General features: G+C 38.6%; 1 protein-coding gene across 7 annotated transcripts in view; it reads right to left on the reverse strand.

Annotated features, from left to right (window-relative positions):
• The window catches only part of CSNK1G1 (casein kinase 1 gamma 1), a 159,547-nt gene that overhangs the window by 93,445 nt on the left and 44,665 nt on the right, over positions 1–21,437 (reverse strand). For 6 of the 7 annotated variants that reach the window (XM_049905179.1, XM_049905178.1, XM_049905175.1 and 3 more), the window contains one exon: positions 3,500–3,894. In XM_049905179.1, coding sequence (XP_049761136.1) covers positions 3,500–3,680 — 181 coding nt within the window. In that variant the 5' untranslated portion in view covers positions 3,681–3,894. Of the gene's footprint in view, positions 1–3,499; positions 3,895–21,437 lie in introns of those variants that run through there. The other variant, XM_049905180.1, reaches the window with a different exon arrangement.

The raw sequence follows: 21,437 nt of genomic DNA on the forward strand, positions 1-21,437 counted from the left end.
CTGGTAGCCCCAAGCTGGCAAATTCAGTTATCTCTGACCGCTTCCCCTCAGTGACCAAATCCTGCCTACAATCTACTTCTGAAATTTCTTTCAAATTCATCCCTTCCTCTCCATTTCACTCCATTTTTCACAGCTAAGAGCTAAGGGTCTTGTCATTTCTGACCTAGACTATTCAGCCAAACATTTTTTGAGTACTGGTTCAATTTTGCTATGGTGGCAAATGAGTTTCAGCAGAGCTTCCAAACTAAGAAAGACTTGTGATCTACCAAAACCCAGCCAATGAAAACCTTATGCATCACAATGGTCTAACCTGCAAGGATCATGAGGATGGCACAGGCTCGAGCAGTGTTTTGTTCTGTTGTGCATGGGGTCCCCATGAGTCAGGGGCCAACTCAACATCAGCTAACAATTATATGCCATACACAGTGAAAGGAGTTGGGGATATGAGAATTAATAAATTAAAATGCCTATGGTTAAACGGATGATGGGATAGAAACAGATTTGCAGAGAACCAAAATGCACGAATCATTACAGAATTTTGGGAGGTTATCTATCTGGAATCCAGGATCTCCCTAAACACGACAGCCACAACCTACTACCACCCCACACAACTGGAGCCCAAGGAGGCCAATGCTTTGATTTTCTCCCCCCTCTTCCTATCCATCTAGCTATCTATCCATCCATCTAACAGATAACAATCAACAATAGAGACAGACTTCCTTTCCCCAAGGGCCTTACACCCAAGTAAGGAGTGACAATGAAGAGGTAAACAAATACATAAAATCATTTCAAATAGTGATAAATGCAACGAATGAAATAAAGCAGTTTGACGGGATACAATGTGGCTAAGCGGAAAACGTATTAATTTAAATAGAGGTGGAGGAGTCAACAGGCAGTCTCTCTGAGAAGGTAACATATTCTGAGGCCTGAAGGATGAGAAGTAGCCAGCTATGCAAAATTTTAGGGAAAGAGCTTTGCAGGCAGAAGGAAATACAAGTCTGAAGCCCTGAAGCAGAAATGCACTTGGTTATGTGAGCAACAGAACAGACAGTATGGCTAGAGGAGAAAATGAGTCTGGAGAAGAAAGCAAGGCCTTGGTGGTAGTAGCCATGGTTACAGGCCAAGCTGCACCTGCCTTGAGTTTGGAATTTCTCAGTTCCCATCTTCTGTTGTCTGCACAATCTTTCTATCACCAATACTACAGCAAGAGAATGATGGAACGGAGTGTACAGTCCATTCTATACTTAGGAAGATGTTAAATAATTCTGAAAGTTCCTTTTCTGGTTTCTGCTGGTAAAAAGTATTGCTAGCTACAATGCTGTAATGGTATGATCCCAGGGCTAATGGAAACCTGATGAACACAAAAGAATAAAACATTTGGAAAGAAAGATAAGAAGAGTTCTTTCTACTGATTACAAGGCAAGTCAAAATGAGAATTATCAAGATTATCCTAGATCCATGAAAAGAAATAAAACACAACACCCCACTATTCTGAAAATATGTATGGGCTACAAATTTATTCTTTTAGCATAATGAATTTTTCCAGGTAAATTTAAAAATCATATAATACAAACCTAGACATGATTAGATAAAAGATTTTCAGCTTCCTTTGACCAAAGTTTTCCTACAACTTTATAAAAATTAAACAAATTTCTGACATTCTGAGAATGCATAAATTTATATGCATTAGAAGCTGTCTCTCAGGATTTCGTGGATGTTTACATCATAATCTATTTAATACAAGTACTGTGATGTTAGAACAAAGTCAATCCATTACATAAAAGAGTATTCACAAAAGGAGCTGCTAAAGCAACTCCGTACGTGCTAGGAAGTCAAGCAGTGTGAAATTACATGTCTTACTCCTATTCTCAGTACCTTCTGCTGGCTTTGCTAACCTAAACATGCACACAACTCTAAATATAAACAGCCTTTCATTATCCTAGTTAGGACTTTAAATTCTAGGCTGCCAGCCTCCTATTAAAAAAAAAAAAATTTCCGATTAGTAAAAATAAATTCATTCTCAGCATCTCTAAATTTCATTCTGCACCCAGTGATCTCTGGCTAGCATAGTGAGGCTTCCCTGAGGTTCTGTATGGGGGATCAGAGGTTAACACTTTCCATCTCCTTTTGGAAGATCTTAAGTAGTGCAGGTAACGAAACAAGAATCATCTTCCGTTCCTACCCTCCTGTTCCCCCAAGGACCAAAGTCTCTCACGATAGGTCTTCATAACCACTCATAGCCACAATAGCTATGAAGAAAAATAAAACACTTGAGCTTAAAGCCGACGTCTTCACATTCTCCAAGCTGATCTCCAGCTTTATACATTTACAAGGTCTTTCATTTTCTCTTCCACTGCTCACCTACGGAGGCCATAAACAAGTATATAAATATGAACATACCTTCTTCCCAATCTCACCTCTTCAAACGGGTGGATTTTGTCACTATTCATCATCTCATCTATAAAGTCACACTTGAAATAGAAAATCCATTTCCATGGTTGGGAAATACAATTGCATAATTTCTCCCCTGGAGCTCTAACTCAATTCTGATGGTAGGACCTCAAGGGGGAAATATGCAAACATGGTAGCTGTCAAATAAACTCTCTAAACTCTGAGATAACTTGTCTTTGCAGACTAAGCCTGGATATTACCGAGCAAGGGTTTACTCTCTTCTCTTTTCAGGGGCAGAGGCTGAATTAAACCAAAGCCTTATACCCTTACTTCTCAAAGTGTGGTTCAGGAACTAGCAGCATCTGCATGGCCTGAGGGTTTGATGAAAATGCAGAACACAGGGCTCTACCTGAGAGCTATGTACTAAACATAACCTGCGTTTTATTTATATCGGTCTGCAGATCTCCCTGCATCATAAAATCTGAGGGAAAAAAAAAAATTTTTTTTTTGTGCTTTAAGTTTACAAGTCAGTTTCTCATATAAAAACTTACACACACATTGCTATGTGACACTAGTTGCTCTCCCTATAATGTGACAGCACACTCCTCCTCTCCACTCTGTATTTCCTGTGTCCACTCAGCCAGCTCCTGTCCCCTCTGCCTTCTCATCTCCTCTCCAGACAGGAGCGGCTCACTTAGTCTCCAGTATCTACTTCTCACAAGTATCATTTTATGTCTCATAGTCCAGTCTAATCTTTGTCTGAAGAGCTGGCTTCAGGAATCGTTTTAGTTTTGGGCTAACAGAGAGTCTGGGGGCCATGTCTTCTGGGGTCCCTCCAGTCTCATTCAGACCATTAAGTCTGGTCTTTTTACTCAGAGTTGGAAATTTTTAAAGCCAACCCATCCCACATAGAGACCTAAACCTCAAATAACAATTATAACTGATAATGACTGTAGTCCCCTTCACAAATTCTTTAGTTCTCACAACAGGGCCTAGTTATGAGAAACTTCTCATAAAATATAAATTGCTTGTCTTGAAACACATCAAAGCTCATTATAACTACTGCTATCATCATTAGCAGAAGTCACTGACACAACCAAGCTCTTACCTAATCTGAGCTCTCCGAAGTTCCCACAGCCTATCTTCTTGCCAACCCTGAAGTTGGGTCCCACCATAAGAACCCCCGAAGATGTTGATGAGCCAGACGGTCGGGAGCAGTGTGCACTCCTTTGTACCATGGGTTTACTTGTCCGTTGTCTTTCATCCTTTTCCCTATTAGGATGGTCCATGATCCTACACGACAGAGTCTCTGCAAAACGAGTCTCCTTGGTGTGTATACCTCTCTTCAACAGAAAAAAGTATGAACCGTAGTCAGAGAAAGGTAAGAAGTTCTTTTGGCATCATATTTGTTTCTAATGTATCTCCAGGAGATGAAAAACCATTGATTAATTCCTGTGGGCCACGTAGTCTGTAGATCTCAAGCATAGGAGGATATTTTGCAACCTAGGTAAAAATCAAGAAAACATGCAGTTAAGTTTTAAAACAAATTAAGAAAGTCACAATTAATTAGAATGGGCCCTATTCAAAAATGAGCAAAGCAGATAGCTTCCTGAAATGGGTTTCGATTTTATATCCTCCAACAGTTTAGCTATCTGGGCTAGTTACTCATCTGGTAACATAAGCTCTTTTTTTTTTTTTTTTTTTAACATAAGCTCAGTAGGCTGCAGACCTTGGCAACTGAGGGAGCGCACAAGCCTTTAATATAAAATGCTTTCTTCCAGTACTGTACATATGATCCCCCCAAAAATTACTTGTTGGCTTTTTCGTCACTGGCTAACAGAAAGATATGGTAGGGGTAAGCCAAGTTAAATAAACTGAGGACAATTTAACTAGAAGTTCTTCCTTTTAACTTGGCCAAAACCTATCAGAAATGAAGTTACTTCCTCCACCCCCACCATTTAAGAGGCACTGGAAGCAATCTGGAGTCCTTGGATGGCACAAACAGTTAGGCACTCGGCTACTAAATGAAAGGCTGGCAGTTCAAATCCACCCAAAGGCATCTCAGAAGAAAAACCTGGTGATCTACTTCCAAAAGATCACAGCCACTGAAAACCCTGAAACGCATGCGGTTGCCTGCCATGAGCCGGGACTGGCTCAGTGGCAACTGGTTTGACTTTCTTGGGGGCAGCAATTGTGCAATCCAAAAATTAACACAGACTACTTCTAAGAGGATTTTCCAAAAACTCAGTGATACTAAGAAGTCCTAGCCTAAAGCTGTGGAATACCCAATTTTGCTCTAGTTTTCACTGTAGACTGAGTATGCAATAATAGATCGCCTGAAGCTGAGCCTTTTACAGAACCCTAAAATAAAAATAACACTGAATGACAAAAAATTTTGAACATAAACCTCATCCTTCCTGGAATCACCCAGTGTCCCAATTCAGGACCAAGCTCAAAACAAAAGTTTACAATGAGATAATTTTGATGCTATTTAATAATGATGAGCTTCCTCTCAAATCATTGGATAATCAAGTTGAGGATCTTTAATAAGAATACATTCTGTTATTTACTAAACACATACTTATTTTTCACTTTCAGAAGTATTTTCCATAAAGCTTTAAGGAAGAATGGAATTAGAATAACTGCTTGGTTACTATCTAGGCTGTAAGCCTCATAAGGACACCTTTAATTCCCTAATACAGTGCCAGGCATAAAGCTCTGAGCTGCCTGAAACAGGTCAGTACATAATTCAAGAATACAGTCTGTTTACTTCATTACACAAGTTAAAAGAAACTATTTTCATCTTTTCTGTTTGTTTTCTTTGCATTAATACTGCAAAATGATATTTGGCTTCCACAATGGTAATCAATAAAACATATTTCTCTGAACTGAGGAAAAAATACATCTACGTTTATAATGTATATTCTGTTAAGAAAGAAAAATCAGGGCGATGAAGACAGCAATTACTGGATCCTACGTGAATTCCTACTGGACTTTCTTAAAATTTATATTTCTGCTCACTCTCACTTTCTCTTATTTCCAACTGTATCTGATATTTTCTAATTTGTCTTTTATCCAAGTCTCTCAAACAATATTGAGGGGGAAAAAAAAGAAAAGAAAACATAAATGCTTTACTCAAGACTGTTATGTTGCGGTTCTGACTCATAGCAACCCTACGTACAACAGAATGAAACACTGCCAGGTCCTGTGCCATCCTCGCAATCGTTGCTATGTTGCAGCCACTATGTCAACCATCTTGTTGGGGTTCTTCCGCTCTTTCACTGTCCCTCTACTATACCAAGCCTGATATCCTTCTCCAAGGACTGGTCCTTCCTAACATGTCCAAAGTAAGTGAGACAAAGACTCACCATCCTCACTTAAGGAGCATTCTGGCTGTACTTCTTCCAAGACAGATGTGTTCATCCTGGCAATTCACGGTATACTTAATATTCTTCATCAATGCTGTAATTCAAATGCATCAATTTTTCTTCAATCTTCTTTATTCATTATCCAGCTTTTGAATGGATATGAGGTGACTGAAAATACCATGGCTTGGGTCAGGTGCACATTAGTCCTCAAAGTGACGTCTTTTTGCTCTTTAACACTTTAAGAGGTCATTTGCAGCAGATAGGTCCAATGTAATATCTCATCTGACTTCTTGACTGCTACTTCCATGGACGTTGATTGTGGATTCAAGTAACATGAAATTCTTGACAACTTCAATCTTTTCTCTGCTTATCATGATGTTGCTTATAGCCGTGAGGATTTTTATTCTCTTTATGTTGCGGTGTAATCCAAACTGAAGGCTGTAGTCTCTGATCTTCATCAGTAAGTGCTTCAAGTCCTCTTACCTTTCAGCAAGCAAGGCTGTGTCATCTGAGTAACTCAGGTTGTTACTGAGACTTCCTCCAATCCTGCTCGTGTTCTTCCGTACACAGTCCAGCTTCTCGAGTTATGTACTCAGCATACAGATCGAATAAGCGTGATGAAAAGATAAGCCCTGATGCACACCTTTCCTGATTTTAAACCACGCGGTAGTATCCCCTTGTTCTGTTTGAACGACTGCCTCTTGGTCTCTGTACAAGGTCTACATGGGCATAATTAAGTGTGTTCTGGAATTCCCATTCTTTATAATGTTGTATTTGTTGTGATCCACAAAGTCAAATGTCTTTGCATAGTCAATAAAACACAGGTACACATCTTTCCGGTATTCTCTACTTTCAGCCAAGATCCATCTGACATCAGAAATGACATCCCTCATTCCATATTCTCTTCTGAACCAGCCTGAAGTTCTTGTAGGTCCCTGCTGACAAACTGTTATAACCATTTTTAAATTATCTTCGGCAAAATTTTACTTAAGTGTGATATTAACGATATTATTAGATAACGTCTACATTCCGTTGGATCACCTTTCTTTGGAATGGGCACGTATATGGATCTCTTCCAATCAGTTGGCCAGGTAGCTGTCTTCCAAATTTCTTGGCATAGACAAGTGAGCACCTCCAGCCCTGCATCCGTTTGTTAAAACATCTCAACTAGTATTCTGTCAATTTCTGAAGCCTTGTTTTTCACCAATGGCTTCAGTGCAGCTTGGACTTCTTCCTTCAGGACCATCGGTTCTTGATTATATGCTACCTCCTGAGATGACTGATGGTCCACCAATTCTCTTTTATACAGTGACACTGTGGATTCCTTCTTTTTCTTTTTTTATTGTGCATTAGGTAAATGTTTACAGAGAAAATTAGATTCCCATTCAATAGTTTGTATATAAAGTGTTTCATGGCCTTTGTTTCATTCCCCACAATGTATCAGCATTCTCCTCGTTTTCGCCCTGGGTACCCAGTTTCCTTTCATCTGGATTTTCTACCCCTTCCTACCTTCTCATCTTTGCTTTTGGGCAAACGCTGTCCTTTCGATCTCATGTAACTGACTGTTTTAAGGAACACATTCCTCTCAGATGTTAATATTTTATGGGCCTGTCTTTTGTTTGGTTGAAAGGTGTTCTCTGGGAATGGGTTCATTTCCAGGTCAGAAGGGTGTCTTAGGGCCATAGCCTCGGGAGTTCCTCCAGTTTCCATCAGTGAGTCTGGTCTTTTTTGTGAATTTGATTTTTTGTTTTTTCTCTTGCTTTGTATCCGTCCCTCTGCTGCGATCCCAGTCAGAGCCGTCAGTAGCGGTAGCCAGGCGCCATCTAGTTCTTCTGGTCTCAGGGTCATGTAGGCTGTGGTTCATGTGGTCCATCAGCCCTTTGGATTAACTGCTCCCTTGAATCTTTGGTTTTCTTCACTCTCCTTTGCTCCAGATGGGAAGAGACCAACAGTTGCATCTTCGATGGCCACTCACAAGCTTTTAAAACCCCACACACTACTCAACACCAGAGAATGATGCAGAACATTGTTTTTATGAACTATGTTGTGCCAATTGACGTAGATGTCTCCTAAGTCTATGGTCCTTTGCCTTTGAGCCTAGGAACTTCACCTGTGAGGTTTTTTTGTTTTTTGGGTCTAAGAGGTTTCTCTATGCCCCTTGTGTGCTCTATTGTCTATGTTAATATATGAGGAGCACCTACAGTCATGTATGTAGAAATGTCCACCACCAAACCTGTATCTGCCAGTAGGTGTACTCCCTTGTGCCCTCCCACACCTCTTGGCATATCTGTCTTCCTATGTATCCATTCATAAATTGTTTCTTAACACTACTGTTGCAGGATTGTCCATGCTATATTTACTGTTGGCGCCCTTTATTCTTGTGTTTCTCTCAGTGTCCTCTTCTGCCTTGGTCATGTTGTGTTGACTTCTCCAATATTGTGTATTGCCTTTCCCTTCACCAATATTAACATGTATCTTCCATCTATTTGGTAATTTTCCTTCCTTCCCTCTCCCATGCCTGGTAACCATTAAAGAATTTTTTTCTTTTCTTTTTTTCCTGCATGTAAACCTTTTGTTGTTACTTTATAACAGTAGTCTCATACAATATTTGTCCTTTTGTAACTGACTTATTTCACTCAGCCTAATGTCCTCCAAATTCATCCATGTTGTGAGATGTTTCACAGATTCATTGTTCTTTATCTTTGCATACTACTCCACTGAATGTATGTACCACAGTTTCTTCATCCACCCATCTGCTGATGGGTGCCTGGGTTGTTTGCATCTTTTTTCTATTGTTAATAATGCTACAATGAACATGGGCGTTCATGTCTATTCAGATCAGGGCTCTTATTTCTTTAGGGTATATACTTAGGAGTGCAATTGTTGGATCATATGGTATTTCTATCTCTAGCATCTTGAGGAAGCGCCATACTGTTTTCCATAGTGGTTGTACCATTTTACATTCCCAATAGTAATGTATAAGAGTTCCAGTCTCCCCACAACCTCGCCAACATTTGTTATTTTCTGTTTTCTTTTTTTTTATTAGTGCCAGTAACGTCTGTATGAGATGGTATCACATTGTAGTTTTGATTTGCATCTCTCTAATTGCTAATCATCACAAGCATTTCTTCATATGTATTTTAGCTCCCCAAATGTCTTCTTTGGTGAAGTGTCTGTTCGTATCCTTTCCCCATTTCTTCCATCTTCTTTAGACATTTCCTGTGTTGTTCTATTTTTCCCATACAATCCTTCAATATTGCAATTCAAGTCTTGAATATTTTGTTCAGTTCTTTCAGCTTGAGAAAGGCTGAGTGTGTTCTTCCCTTTTGGTTTTCTACTTAGTAGGAGTGTGCCTATGTCTGAGAAATTGTCACCTATGTACTTTCTTCCCTTATAAATTATTTTAAGGGCAGGAACACTATGCATCTTAGCCTATCCCGATAATTTGTGAGCAGTGACCTCCTCAATTTCCATAAATTATCACTAGTATAATCATCTCATTTAAAAGATCTGGAAAGCTGTACTACACCTTGTCTATTTCTCTTCACATTTTTCATTTGTATTCATTCCATTTTTCTAACAGATGGGGGTTATTTTTATAATGCTTGTCATTAGCTTTCTCCACTACATTTAGACTCATATAACAATAAGTGGAGTAATCACACAGTCCTCATTATCCACATATACTTTTGTGTATATACTAGGGGAATGTACAGTACTTGCCAAGCTAGAAACCTTCAGAAAGCCAAAAATCTCGTTCAGATGGGAAAGGCATGTTCATAACACCTGCTTGTAGAACAGAATAATCACTTTGCCTCCCACAAACAAGGAAAAACTCACATTTAAGGTGTCAATTTTCTAATCTATGCCTGGAACAGTAGCATTACCTATAATTATGAAAGATGAATAATATTCAATACTAATTTATGTGGCACCTCTCACTGAAGAAATAAAATTGAATGATCTAAAAGTTTTTATAAAAGTTTAAAAATCAACTCCATGGCAACAGGTTTGGTTTTTTGTTTGTTTTATCATCACTTTTAACACATCATCACTGCTTGATACTGGAGTCCCTGAGTGGTATAAAAAGATTAACATACTCAACTGCTAACTGAAAGGTTGGAAGTTCAAGTCCACCCAGAGGCACCTCAGAAGAAAGGCCTAGTGATCAACTTCTGAAAAATCAGCAGTTGAAAACCCAATGGAGCACAGTTCTACTCTGACACATACTGGGTCGCCATGAGTTGGAATGAACTTGATGGCAACTGGTTTTTGGCTCAAAACTACTTCCTGGTTCCTAATTACAAACACTTTGCTTGTCATTTGAGGTTCTTCTGTATCAGCTTTCTATTTAAACTCACGCATTAAAAAACTACTATATGACTACAAGAAGCATCCAAGTCTTAGTTCTTATACCTAGAATGGCCTGCTAACCCTTCTGTCTGCATTTAAGGCTTCATATCCTATGTCCTTTGTGAAACGTTTCACAACCAATTAATCATAAACACTTGGAACACCACTGTCTGCACCACTCATCTGCCTCTGACCATGTACCAGATTATTCTATGTACTCTAATATCTAATTCGATTATAAGTCTTTGAGGTTAGAAATCTTGTCATATCTCATTTGTTTCTTGCCAAAAAAAATCTCAAAAAAAATCCCCCCCCAAAAAATCTCATTGCCGTCAGTCGATTTGGACTCTTAATGACTTTACAGGACAGGATATAACTGCCCCATAGGGTTTCCAAGGCTGTAAATCTTTATGGAAGCAGATTGCCACATCTATCTTCCGTGGAATGGCTGGTGGTCACATAGTTGGTATTTAATAAACACCGAGTAATATTTATGATAGTCCTGCTTAACAATGGGCAAACAGATTCCCGGTGACATAAACCAGTATTTATACAAAGTAATAAAATAAGCAGAACCCTAATGAACACTAAGAACTCCTACAGTTCATCAAGTAAGAAACTAGTTATTAGTTCATTTAAATTCATGAATGTTAAGATACAGATGAGTAAGGACTTCCATGTGACAAGGACACTAAATGGCTTATTTACAGTTATTAGTAGATAATATGCAAAAAGTTAGCTGAAGATCAGGTCAAAGAGAATACTCAAAGTAAACATTAAGTATACATTAACCTTAAAAAAAAAAGCTTCCAAGGATATAAAAAATAGACAACCCATGTGTTTATATCATTTCTACTCTTTTTCTTTCAGTACATACGGAGAAAGGAGATAAACTGTACAAATGTAGTAAGTAGATGTTTATTTTGATGATGAATAAAATATTTGGCAATGACTTGTAAATTATTTATTAAACATGTTACATGTTATAACGAATACACATTTGAATTTTAAAGTCATACCAGGCAAATTCCTTAAGAAGCCCCAATTCTAGTAATTTCTATCAACTTGGGCATGCCTGAATTAGAAGAAGAGATATTTGAAAAAGTACAACTTTACATGTTCTTAGATATCTTAAAATTTTAAGAAAATTCATTTTCTTAAAAAAGTTACACTTTTTTCCTGGAACTGGTTTTAACTTTCCCAGAAGATAGCACTCTATCAATGAAACCCCATTTAAAACAGATTTATACAAAGGGCTTTCTTCCTTGCTTACGTTTTCCTTTTTCGTAATCATCACTACTATTTCCGAAGCTTTTTAATCACTCTGAACCTATTTAAACAACAACTCTCCATCCCTACCCATGAAGGTCCTGGTAACCTCTAAATCTACTTTCTGTCTCTATGAATATGCCTATACCAGATATTTAAATGTAAGAGGAATCTTACAATATTTATCCTTTTGCGTCTATCTGACTTATTGCGCTTAGCATAATGTTTTCAAGATTCATCCATGTTGTAGCATGCACCAGAATTTCATTCCTCTTTATGGCTGGAAAATATGCCATTGTGTGAATGTACCAAATTTTCTTTACCAATGCATCTGTTGACGGCAGCTTGGTTTGTTTCCACCTTTTGGTTATTGTGAATGATGCTGCTATGAACACTGGTGTACAATTATCTGTTAGAGTCCTTGTTTTCAATTCTTTTGAGTATATGCCTAGCAGTAGAATTGTTGGATCATAAGGTAATTCTATGTTAACTTTTTAAGGCACCATCAAACCATTTTCTTAAGAGGCTGCATTATTTTACATGCTCACCAGCAATGAACGAGGGTTCCAATTTCTCCACATCCTTCCCAACACTAATTTAATTTTTGTTTACATAATCATCATCCTGATGTGTGTGAAGCGCTATCTCATGTGGTTTTGATTTGCATTTCCCTAATGATTAATGATGCTGACCATCTTTTCATGTGCTTATTGACCATTCATATATCTTCTTTGGTGGAAAGTCTATTCCAGTCTTTTGTTCATATTTTTAACTCTGTTGTCTTTTTGTTGTTGAATTGTAGGAGTTCTTTAAAATATACACATGGCTTTCTTGACTGGGAAATTACAAGAGTTTTCTCTCTAGCCCCCGCCCCCCAGCAGATTAAAAAATTATTGCTAATAGCAAAACAACATATCTAATTCACCAATTGTAGGCGGAGGCTGATGTCAAATCTTCCCGGTTTACTTTAGAGTGATCAATGAAAAGTTTTCCTTCATAGACAGCTGTCTTATAGCAGTCCATCAAACAGAAATGGGGGTAATTTGTATTTCCAGTAACTACAATCCTGATGTAACATATAAAAGAAATGGTATGCTGGGTTAAAATCAGTAGTTGATCTGGCCCAAGGTCATTCTCTGTACATGAACTAATGGATATTTTGTGAGAGAGAGTGGTATTCTATCATGAATGAATATTCACTTTAGTGAATATACCGCTTTATGTAATAGCATTGAGAAGTTGTAGGAAGTTAAAAAAAATCAAGTCATATTATAAAAGCATCAGAGAAAATATCTAGAGAATTATAGCTATGAATCCAACTGCGAAGTAGCAAATAAATCACTGATTTGCCATTTGTATAATTTGTGTATGTTGGCTTTGTCAAAAATAAGGCCCATAAATATTTAAATTTTAAAGTCAAAACAAGCTGAGCCTTTGTTGATAGCAAGAGAGACTGTAAAGCTTCTAAATCTCTCTCTTCCGATGGAACTTACGATGACACTGTTTAAAGGACAGGACTGCTGGATCATATAGTAAGTGTATGTTTAACTTTATAAGAACTCCAGAGTGGCCCAGGCTCTTTCTCTTCTACTACCCCTTTATCTACCACATGTTGGCTCTGGTCCTCATGCTTGCTGACTCTTGGTCACAAGTTCCCGCTTCAGGTATCTCATCACACACCAGTGTCCACAACAGAAAAGCCAAGAGCAAAAGTCTTTCTCCTTATGTACTTCTGCTTGTGGGCTAGAAAGAAAATTCTTCCCAGAAGTCCCCAGCAAACCTCCCCTTATTTGGCATGCCAACAAAGAGTGTGTGCAACAATATCTGTCATGCCACTGTTTCCTCAAAGAATGAGATCAAAGCCTACCCTGATGTTTAGAAAACAGGATAAATTTCAAGAACAGAATCACACCCAAGGTAGGTACTCAGTAAACATTCAGCAAAAATTGTGTGTGTGTGTGTGTGTGTGTGTGTCTAAAACGATCAAACAATTTAAGTACAAATAAAAGACTAAATAACTAATTTTAGCTTAAAAAATACGAAATAAGAACTACACTTTAATTAACTTAAGAAGTTATTGAAATTGATTTATTTTAGCCAAAACACACTGTGTGAGTACTACTGTTAAAGGGAAGGACAGTGTTTACAGGTTTTGGTACTATTACGGTTTCTCCTTCCCACAGACTGCAATTATTAATGCCCCTCATTCTCACCACTCCATTCTCCCACTGCTCATCAGTCTATTCCCATCTGACAATTTTCAGCCCTTCAGGACCTCACATTCTTGATTCTCTCCCACCTAGAAAAAATATTACCATTAAAAAAAACATGCCAAGCCATATGAGTGTGGCATACCTAAAGTATCTTTCAGTCACCATTTTTCTGTCACTACAACCAAATGAGCAAAGAACTATAATTGTGATCCACTTGTTAGAAATTAAAAACTAGTCTCATCAACTAGACACAAGCAAACATTAAAATGTTTGTGGGTACGTATATATCCATATCCACTCCCAGAGTAACAGACTGCATAACAAAACAGGACCATGGGACTTTAAAGATGAGCTAAACACATAATCAAAAGTCCTACAAGAAAACAACTTTCCATTTCTTGATTTTATAAAAACTTATTAGCTTCCTTGCTGTTGTTGTTGGCTGCCATCAAATTGACCCCCAACTCATTGTGACCCCATGCAAACAGAATGAAACATTGCCCAGTCCTGTGCCACTCCCATGATCAGCTGGGGATCAAACTACTGTGATCCATATGTCTTCAACTGGCTGATTTTTTTGCCAGACCTTTCTTCCTAGTCTGTCTTAGTCTGGAAGCTCCAATGAAACCTATTCAACATCACAGCGGCATGAAAGCCTCCACTGACAGGTGGGAAGTGGCTGTGCATGAGATACACTGGCAGAGAATCAAACCCGGGTCTTTCACATGGAGACAAGGTTTCTACCACTGAATTACCACTGCCCCATACTGGCTTCCTTTAGTAATTACTATTACTAGGATAATCGCGACTGTAAGTTTCAGATTTCTGATTTTTTAAAATATCTCTTTAGTTCATATACAATGACCACGGTGGCCTGAAACCATATAAAATGGCTTTTCTATGACATGTAGCTATTACGATTCAAATTTAAGGAAGAAAATCCTATCGGAAATATCCCATAAGCCAAATTAAAAATTATAGTATTCTCACTGCCAATTTATAAAACCAGGAAATTAAACAAATGGAAAAATTCAACCTAATATAGTATCTAAACAATATTATTAGCTAAAAATAATATTGTTAACAAAGAAAAAAAAAACCCATTGCTGTCAAGTCAATTCATAGGAACCCTATAGGACAGAGTAGAACTGCCCATAGGGTTTCTAAGGAGCAGCTGGTGGAATCAAACTGCTGACCTTTTTGGCTAGCCACGGAGCTTAACCACAGTGTCACAAGAGCTCTAAATGACGCCAAAACTTGCTCCTTTGAAACAGAATAGATTCTGAATAATTCTGAAGATTGCAGATACTTCCAACATTACCCAAGTAAGATACGTGAATTAATATTATTTTTTAAAGCTCTTCTATCACCTGACACCTGCTAGGATGGTGATTACCAGAAAAAGGGTTAATGTAACAAGTGTTGGCAAGGATGCAAAGAAATTGGAACCCTCCTCCATTGCTGGTGGGATTATAAAATGGTACAGCTGCTGTAGAAAACAGGTTGACGTTTCCTCAGAAAGTTAAACATAACGCTACCACGTAACCCAGCACTTCCACTCCTAGGCATATACCCCCAAAGACTTGAAAGCAGGGACTCAGAGTTTGCAGCACAAGTCATAATAGCCAAAAGGTAGAAACAACCCAAGTGTCCATCAACAGATGAATGGATAAGCAAAATGTGGTATATTCACATCCACCAAAAAAACCGAACTCAATGCCCATGAGTCGATTCAGTCTCACAGTGACCCTGTAGGACAGAGTGGAACTGCCCCACAGGGTTTCCAAGGCCGTAAATCTTTACGGAAGCAGACTGCCACATCTTTTCCCAGTGAAGCAGCTGGTGGGTTTGAATTGCCAACCTCTTGGTTAGCAGCCGAGAGCTTTAACCACTGTGCCACCAGGGCTCCTTGTATATTCATACGATAGGATATTATTCACCCATAAAGAGAAATGAAGTTCTGATACATGCTACAACATAGTTGAACCATGAAAACATTATGCTAAGTGAAATAAATCAGGCACAAAATGACAAATACTGTACGACCCCACTGACATGAAACATCTAGAACAGGCAAATGCAGAGAGACCAAGGTTTACCGGCGGTTTCCAGGGGCTGAGGATGGGAGGAAGGAATAGGGAGTTGCTGCTTATGAGGCACTGAGTTTCTGCTCGGGCGAGAAAAACCTTTTAGAAATAGACAGTAGTGATGGCTGCACAGCATGGTGAATGTATTAATGTCACGGAATTATACCCTTAAAAATGGTTAAAATGGAAATTTTTTGTTGTCCATATTTTACTAAAATATACAAATTTATTCTGAAAATTTCATCTATAAACACCATGAATGACAGACAGAACTTCAAATCTCTAAATAATTACTGAACCTCTCTATCTTAACATAATCATTTATAGAATACTGTTCTTATCAGGGTGAACTGAGAATCATAAGAGATAATGGATGTCAGAGTACATCCATTGTACTGTGTACAAAGTGCAAGTGGTATTAAGCAGAAAACAAATGTAAAGTATTATTAAATATAATGTAGTACTGGACCAAACAATTTTCAAAGGTAAAATTTAAATCACTGGGAAGAACATAACAAATTTCAATTTTAAACAAGTTCTTTATTTTCTTAGCTGCAAAACAGATAAAATAGAAAAGGGGCAGCCTCTTTCCTTCCACTGATTTCCACTGTGAGGAAAGGTCTGTAAATGGGTTTCCCTTACATACTCCTTCTACAGGCTGGGCCCGTGGAGCATGCTGTTACCTACAGCTGTGAAGAATCAAAAGGAAGAAGGTAGTTGGAATTCAGTCAGAGGTGCTGAGCCATGCACAGGTAAGACAGATTCCTAAGGAAGGTAGCCAGCAGCTCTAATTACAATGACCCAAGTTAAAACATTGGTCTATCTCTACAGGCATTAACATGCATGAGATGTGACCTATTAGTAAGAATACAGCAATAACCAATGGCATTATTGATGGTAAGGGGTTCCCCAGTATTCATTTAATCATTTAATAAACATTTAGTGACCATGGTATGTGCTATGTGCAAAGGTGCAGAGGGCAAACAACTCATAGGAACCTCACTAGCAGGGGGGTTTACTGGAATGGGGGTCCTGGAACTCAGGACAGGGCTCTATTCCTAAGAAGATCCAGAAACCTCATCATGCTTCACCACCATCAAATCTACCCAGACAGCTAGACCAGTACCAGGACCCACAGAATCTGCCTCAGGCCTGCCCTTAAAATTTATGGGATTCAGGGCAAGAATACAAATGGAAGCCCACATATCATACATGTAAGTAGTAAAAAGGTATAAATTAAGCCAAAAAACTGTTAAATCTGTTCTGCCCTACCTTGACAAATACTTTTTCATAAAAACCTAGAATGCTAGGTTCAAATTTAGAAGTCTCAAATTACTTGGAGTTCCAAGCCAAAATATGATACAGGTAAAGCCAGTCTCCTGCCTATCTCCGCCTCTTTCCCTCCCACATTCTGTCCTATACCACCAGTCAGGTAAATATTCCAGGCCCTAGAAATGGGTCTAGGGCTCTATGGCCAGGAAAATTCCAGATCTCAGACACCTAGAGCAGATCCAGATACAGGGACACAGTCAGAAAAGGCTAGAGTGGGGCCCCCTAAGTCCAGGTGCCAGGGCAGGGACCTTGCTTGCCTGTGTATAAAGGTGTTATTGTTCTGCTTATTCTATTAAAATGCATAAACTGTCCAGGCTCCTAGCTAAGGCCTACCCTCTCTTCTACCTGTGTGCTAGATCCTTTCAAATTTTCTCTTCTCTATTGGTTAATTTCTTTCAGCATAAAAACAATCTGTTTATTCTCAATTATTAGCAAGCCTTCAACTCTCACAACCCCCTTAGCTACTGTACCATTTCTCTGCTCTCCTTTAGAGCAAAACTGCTTTAAAAGTTATCTATATATACACTTGATCTCTGTTCTCTCTTCCCCTGTTCTTTCTTGAACTCACTTCATTTAAACCTTTGCCCTGATACCCTGAAACTTTTCTCGAGGTCACCAGTGACCTCTATGTTGGTAAATCCAACAGTCATTCTCAGTCCTGGCTTTATTTGACCTCTCAACAATGTTTGATGGAGTTGCTCCTTCCATTCTTAAAATACTTTGCTCATCTGGCCTCAGAGCCACACTCTCTCTCAGTTCTCAGCTTCTCAGGCTGATCCTTCTGTCTCCTTTGCTAGCCCTTTTCAGCTCCCTAACTCTAAATGTTGGAGGGCCCGAGGGCTTAATCCTCATAACTCTTTTCCATTTTGAGCCCAAACCCATGGCTGTAAGTACCATCTGTACACCAGAGACGTCAAAATTTTAACCTCTAGCCTCAGTCTCTCCCCTAAACTTCAGATTTGTAATAATATACTACTCTGAATTCATCAGTTCCACTAGGCTATCTACCAGCAATCTCAAATGCAATATAATACCACACCCTTGATTTTCCCCTCCAACCTGCTCACCCACAATCTTTCCCATCTTGGCAAAGGGCAACTCCCACTCATTCCTACTTTTTATCTCCTTTTTCCTGATCTCTAACCCCTTCTTCAGAAATGTATGTTCCTTGAAAGCAGGGATTCTGCCTCTTTTATTGAGTATCCTCAGTGGAAGAACAGTGTCTGTTTTGTATATAGTAGACATTCATCAGATATTTGGTGAAAAACAATGAGTCAGAATTGGACAACTGAAGAACACCAAAAAAGACAAGTGGGTTGAAAACAATAGAGAATTCAGTTTACATTTTCACCAAAAGCACAAAGCATGGCAAATTCAAGGAGGAGAAGGAAGAAAATCCCAGAGAACTCAGTTCAAAGATAGCAAAACTGAACATTGAATAAAAAATTATTTTAAAATGAAAACAAAATAAGTTGCTCATCAACTGCTTACATAATAATATACATGGTTACACATCCCTACTTATATCAAGCCCTAAAATTAACACTTCATTTTAAAACAATCCTTCAAAGATATTCACATAAGAGGGTACTCTTGTCAGCCATCAAATCACAAACTTTTTAAAAAGGATAATATACTCAATGCTAGTGATTGCGTGCTACAACAGGAATTTATATACTACTGATAGAGTCTTTTCCAATAGCTGTGACCTTCTGGAAGTTGATTTCCGGGTCTTTCTTCCAAGGTGCCAACCTTTCGGTTAGTAGCCTAATGCTTAACCCTTTGCACGACCTAGGGACAGCCATTGAAAAGCCTGTGAGGCACAGTTCTATTCTGAAACACATGGGGTCACCATAAGTCAGAATCAGCTCGAAGGCAATGGGTTTGATTTTGGGATGCAAAAGGCACAGTTTCTAGACCGTGCGCGTACTGTTCTAAGCACCCATCTCATATGTTCAGTGACATGCTGACGAAAACTAATTTGCATGTGCAGCTATTACACTCTGCTGAGGTTCAGATCTATATAGTCAGGAGTACATTTAATTTTTCTAACTAGACAGCTTACAGACACATCAAATTGAACAGTCCTAAATGAACTCATCTTCTCCTCTTGGCTTCCACTTCTCCCAGCCCACTCCCTAATATAATCTAAAACTTCCCTTCTTCTCTAGGGTTATCTCGGTGAACAATACCACTATCTATCCAGTAACCCAAACCACAGGGAAAGTGTCCATTTGAGCACTTAACACTCAAATCTACAAACTTCTCTCCATCTTCATGGGAAAGGAACCATTTTTCCACTGGGATGGTAACAGAATCTTTTAACTGGTTTCCCTGCTTCCAGGTTTCTCCCCTCAACTCCCTTACCTTTACACACCAATTCATGCGCCACTATAGCCAAAGGTAACTCTCTAAAATACAAGTCTGATTATGCCACCTTCCAACTCAAAGTCTCTAATGGTTTCCCACTGCAGTTGGGAAAAAAAAGAAAATTCTTTACAGGGTTTAAGGTCCTGTATGACCTGGTACCTGCTTACCTCTCTGGCTTCATTTTTGTTCAATCTTCACCTTACACTGTATGTTCCTGAACACCCACCTTACTTCCATTTCTCCAAAGGGCTCTCTGTCTGGATTACTCTTTTATCTCTGTTCTTCATCATGTTAATTAATGCTGGTCTTTCACTTTTACCTTAAATGTCTTTTTTGCTGGAAAACTGTACTTGATTCCTGAATTCTGGGTTACATATGCCCCTCTTACATACTCCTTTAGCACTCGATCACAGCACTCATCGCAGTGCACTGTAACTGCTTGTTCACATGCATAATCAGCTCTGTGAAAGCTTGTTTATTCGTGTGTATAGTCAACAGCTCTGTGAAGGAAGAACTGATGCTCATTTACCATTTTATTCATAGGGCCTAGTATAACATGTCCTCAAATATTCAGTGAATAAATGAATACAGAAATGAATGGGTGAGGTTGCAATCTTGGTTCGGATGAGGCTGCAATCTTGGTTTTCAACCAGTAAACAGATTTAACAAAGTTGAAAAACCCAAACCCCAGAGATCATAATTCTTGCCATCATTCTAAGGAGAAGGAAAAACATAATAATCACGAATACTGTAACAATTACATCTGGCCATATTATTTGCAATGTGTTACACTATAGAAAAATCACCGGTCATTAGAAAAGTCCCACCTAATTTTTTGCCGTCTTTAGGTAGCATTAGAGGACATCAGAAGGCAAAAACCAATGACCAAAGAAACTGGCTTTGTTTTAAACCCAATTCTGATTATTCTTATCTGGGAGCTTCTCTGGTATTATTAATATTTAGCTCCTATACATTTTTTGAGGCCATGCAGAAATTGGTGAGGTTAAAATTCTAAGGCAAGAAATCTGCATTTTTCAGACCTGCCACCAAACTTGCTTCCTTCCATTTTATTCACCTTCTCCAATGGGAAAAGGGATATGCTTGAAACTTACCATCTTTTTAGTGGGGGGAAAAAAAAAAAGATTTAAAGAACTGTGAAAAAAATATATATATATAACACACACTTTCTTAAATATTTTTTCCACATAAATGAACCTTAAGGGATTAAAACAATTACGGAAGGAGTTTCAATTATTAAAAGCACCTATATTGATTCAAGGAGTCCCTGGGTGTTGCAAACTGTTAACCGGATGGGAGGTTGGAGGTTCAAGTCCACCCAGAAGTACCTTGGAAGAATGACTGGCATCTACTTTTGAAAAATTAGCCACATTGAAAATCCTGTGGAGCACAGTTCTACTCAGACTCACATGCAGTTGAGTCGACAGCAAAGTGGTGATGAATATATTTATTTAAAGTGGGGTTTTTAATTCAAACAATAAATATTTAGTGAATGTCTCCTATGTACCTAATACTGGGCTAGTCACTGGGGGTATAACAGTGAACTTGCTCACAGAGTTTATAGTCTCAGACAACCAACCAACCAAATAAAAAAACTACAAATTGGTACCATGCTACAAAGGAAACAAAGATGTGCCAAAATAAAGGTTATGGAAGAAGACAGAAGAGTTTTGGATAGAGGGTGGTTAAGGCCTTATTAGAAGCCACATTTAAGTTGTGTTCTGAAGCATGAGAGGAGCTAACCTTGTCAAGGGCTAAGAACAGAGCCTCCAGATAGAGGGAACAGCCTGTAAAGAAAGACTCTTGGTGAAAGATGGTCAGCGAGGTTGGGAATCACAGTGTACAAGGTGGAGAGGAATCAGGAGACCATCATTCAGAACTTTACCTAAAAAGCGAGAAGCCATTTTAATATTTAAAGAAGGGGAAGGTTTCGGTTTATAAAAGAAACTTAAATCTTTAAAATGACTTTGGGTGACGTGTGACCTAATCAGTGGAGTTAACCTGGACTTACCTGCCTTTTCTTAGATGAGGATATT

This window comes from Elephas maximus, chromosome 13 (genome assembly GCF_024166365.1).
Source record: "Elephas maximus indicus isolate mEleMax1 chromosome 13, mEleMax1 primary haplotype, whole genome shotgun sequence".
NCBI classification, from domain to species: Eukaryota; Metazoa; Chordata; class Mammalia; order Proboscidea; family Elephantidae; genus Elephas; species Elephas maximus.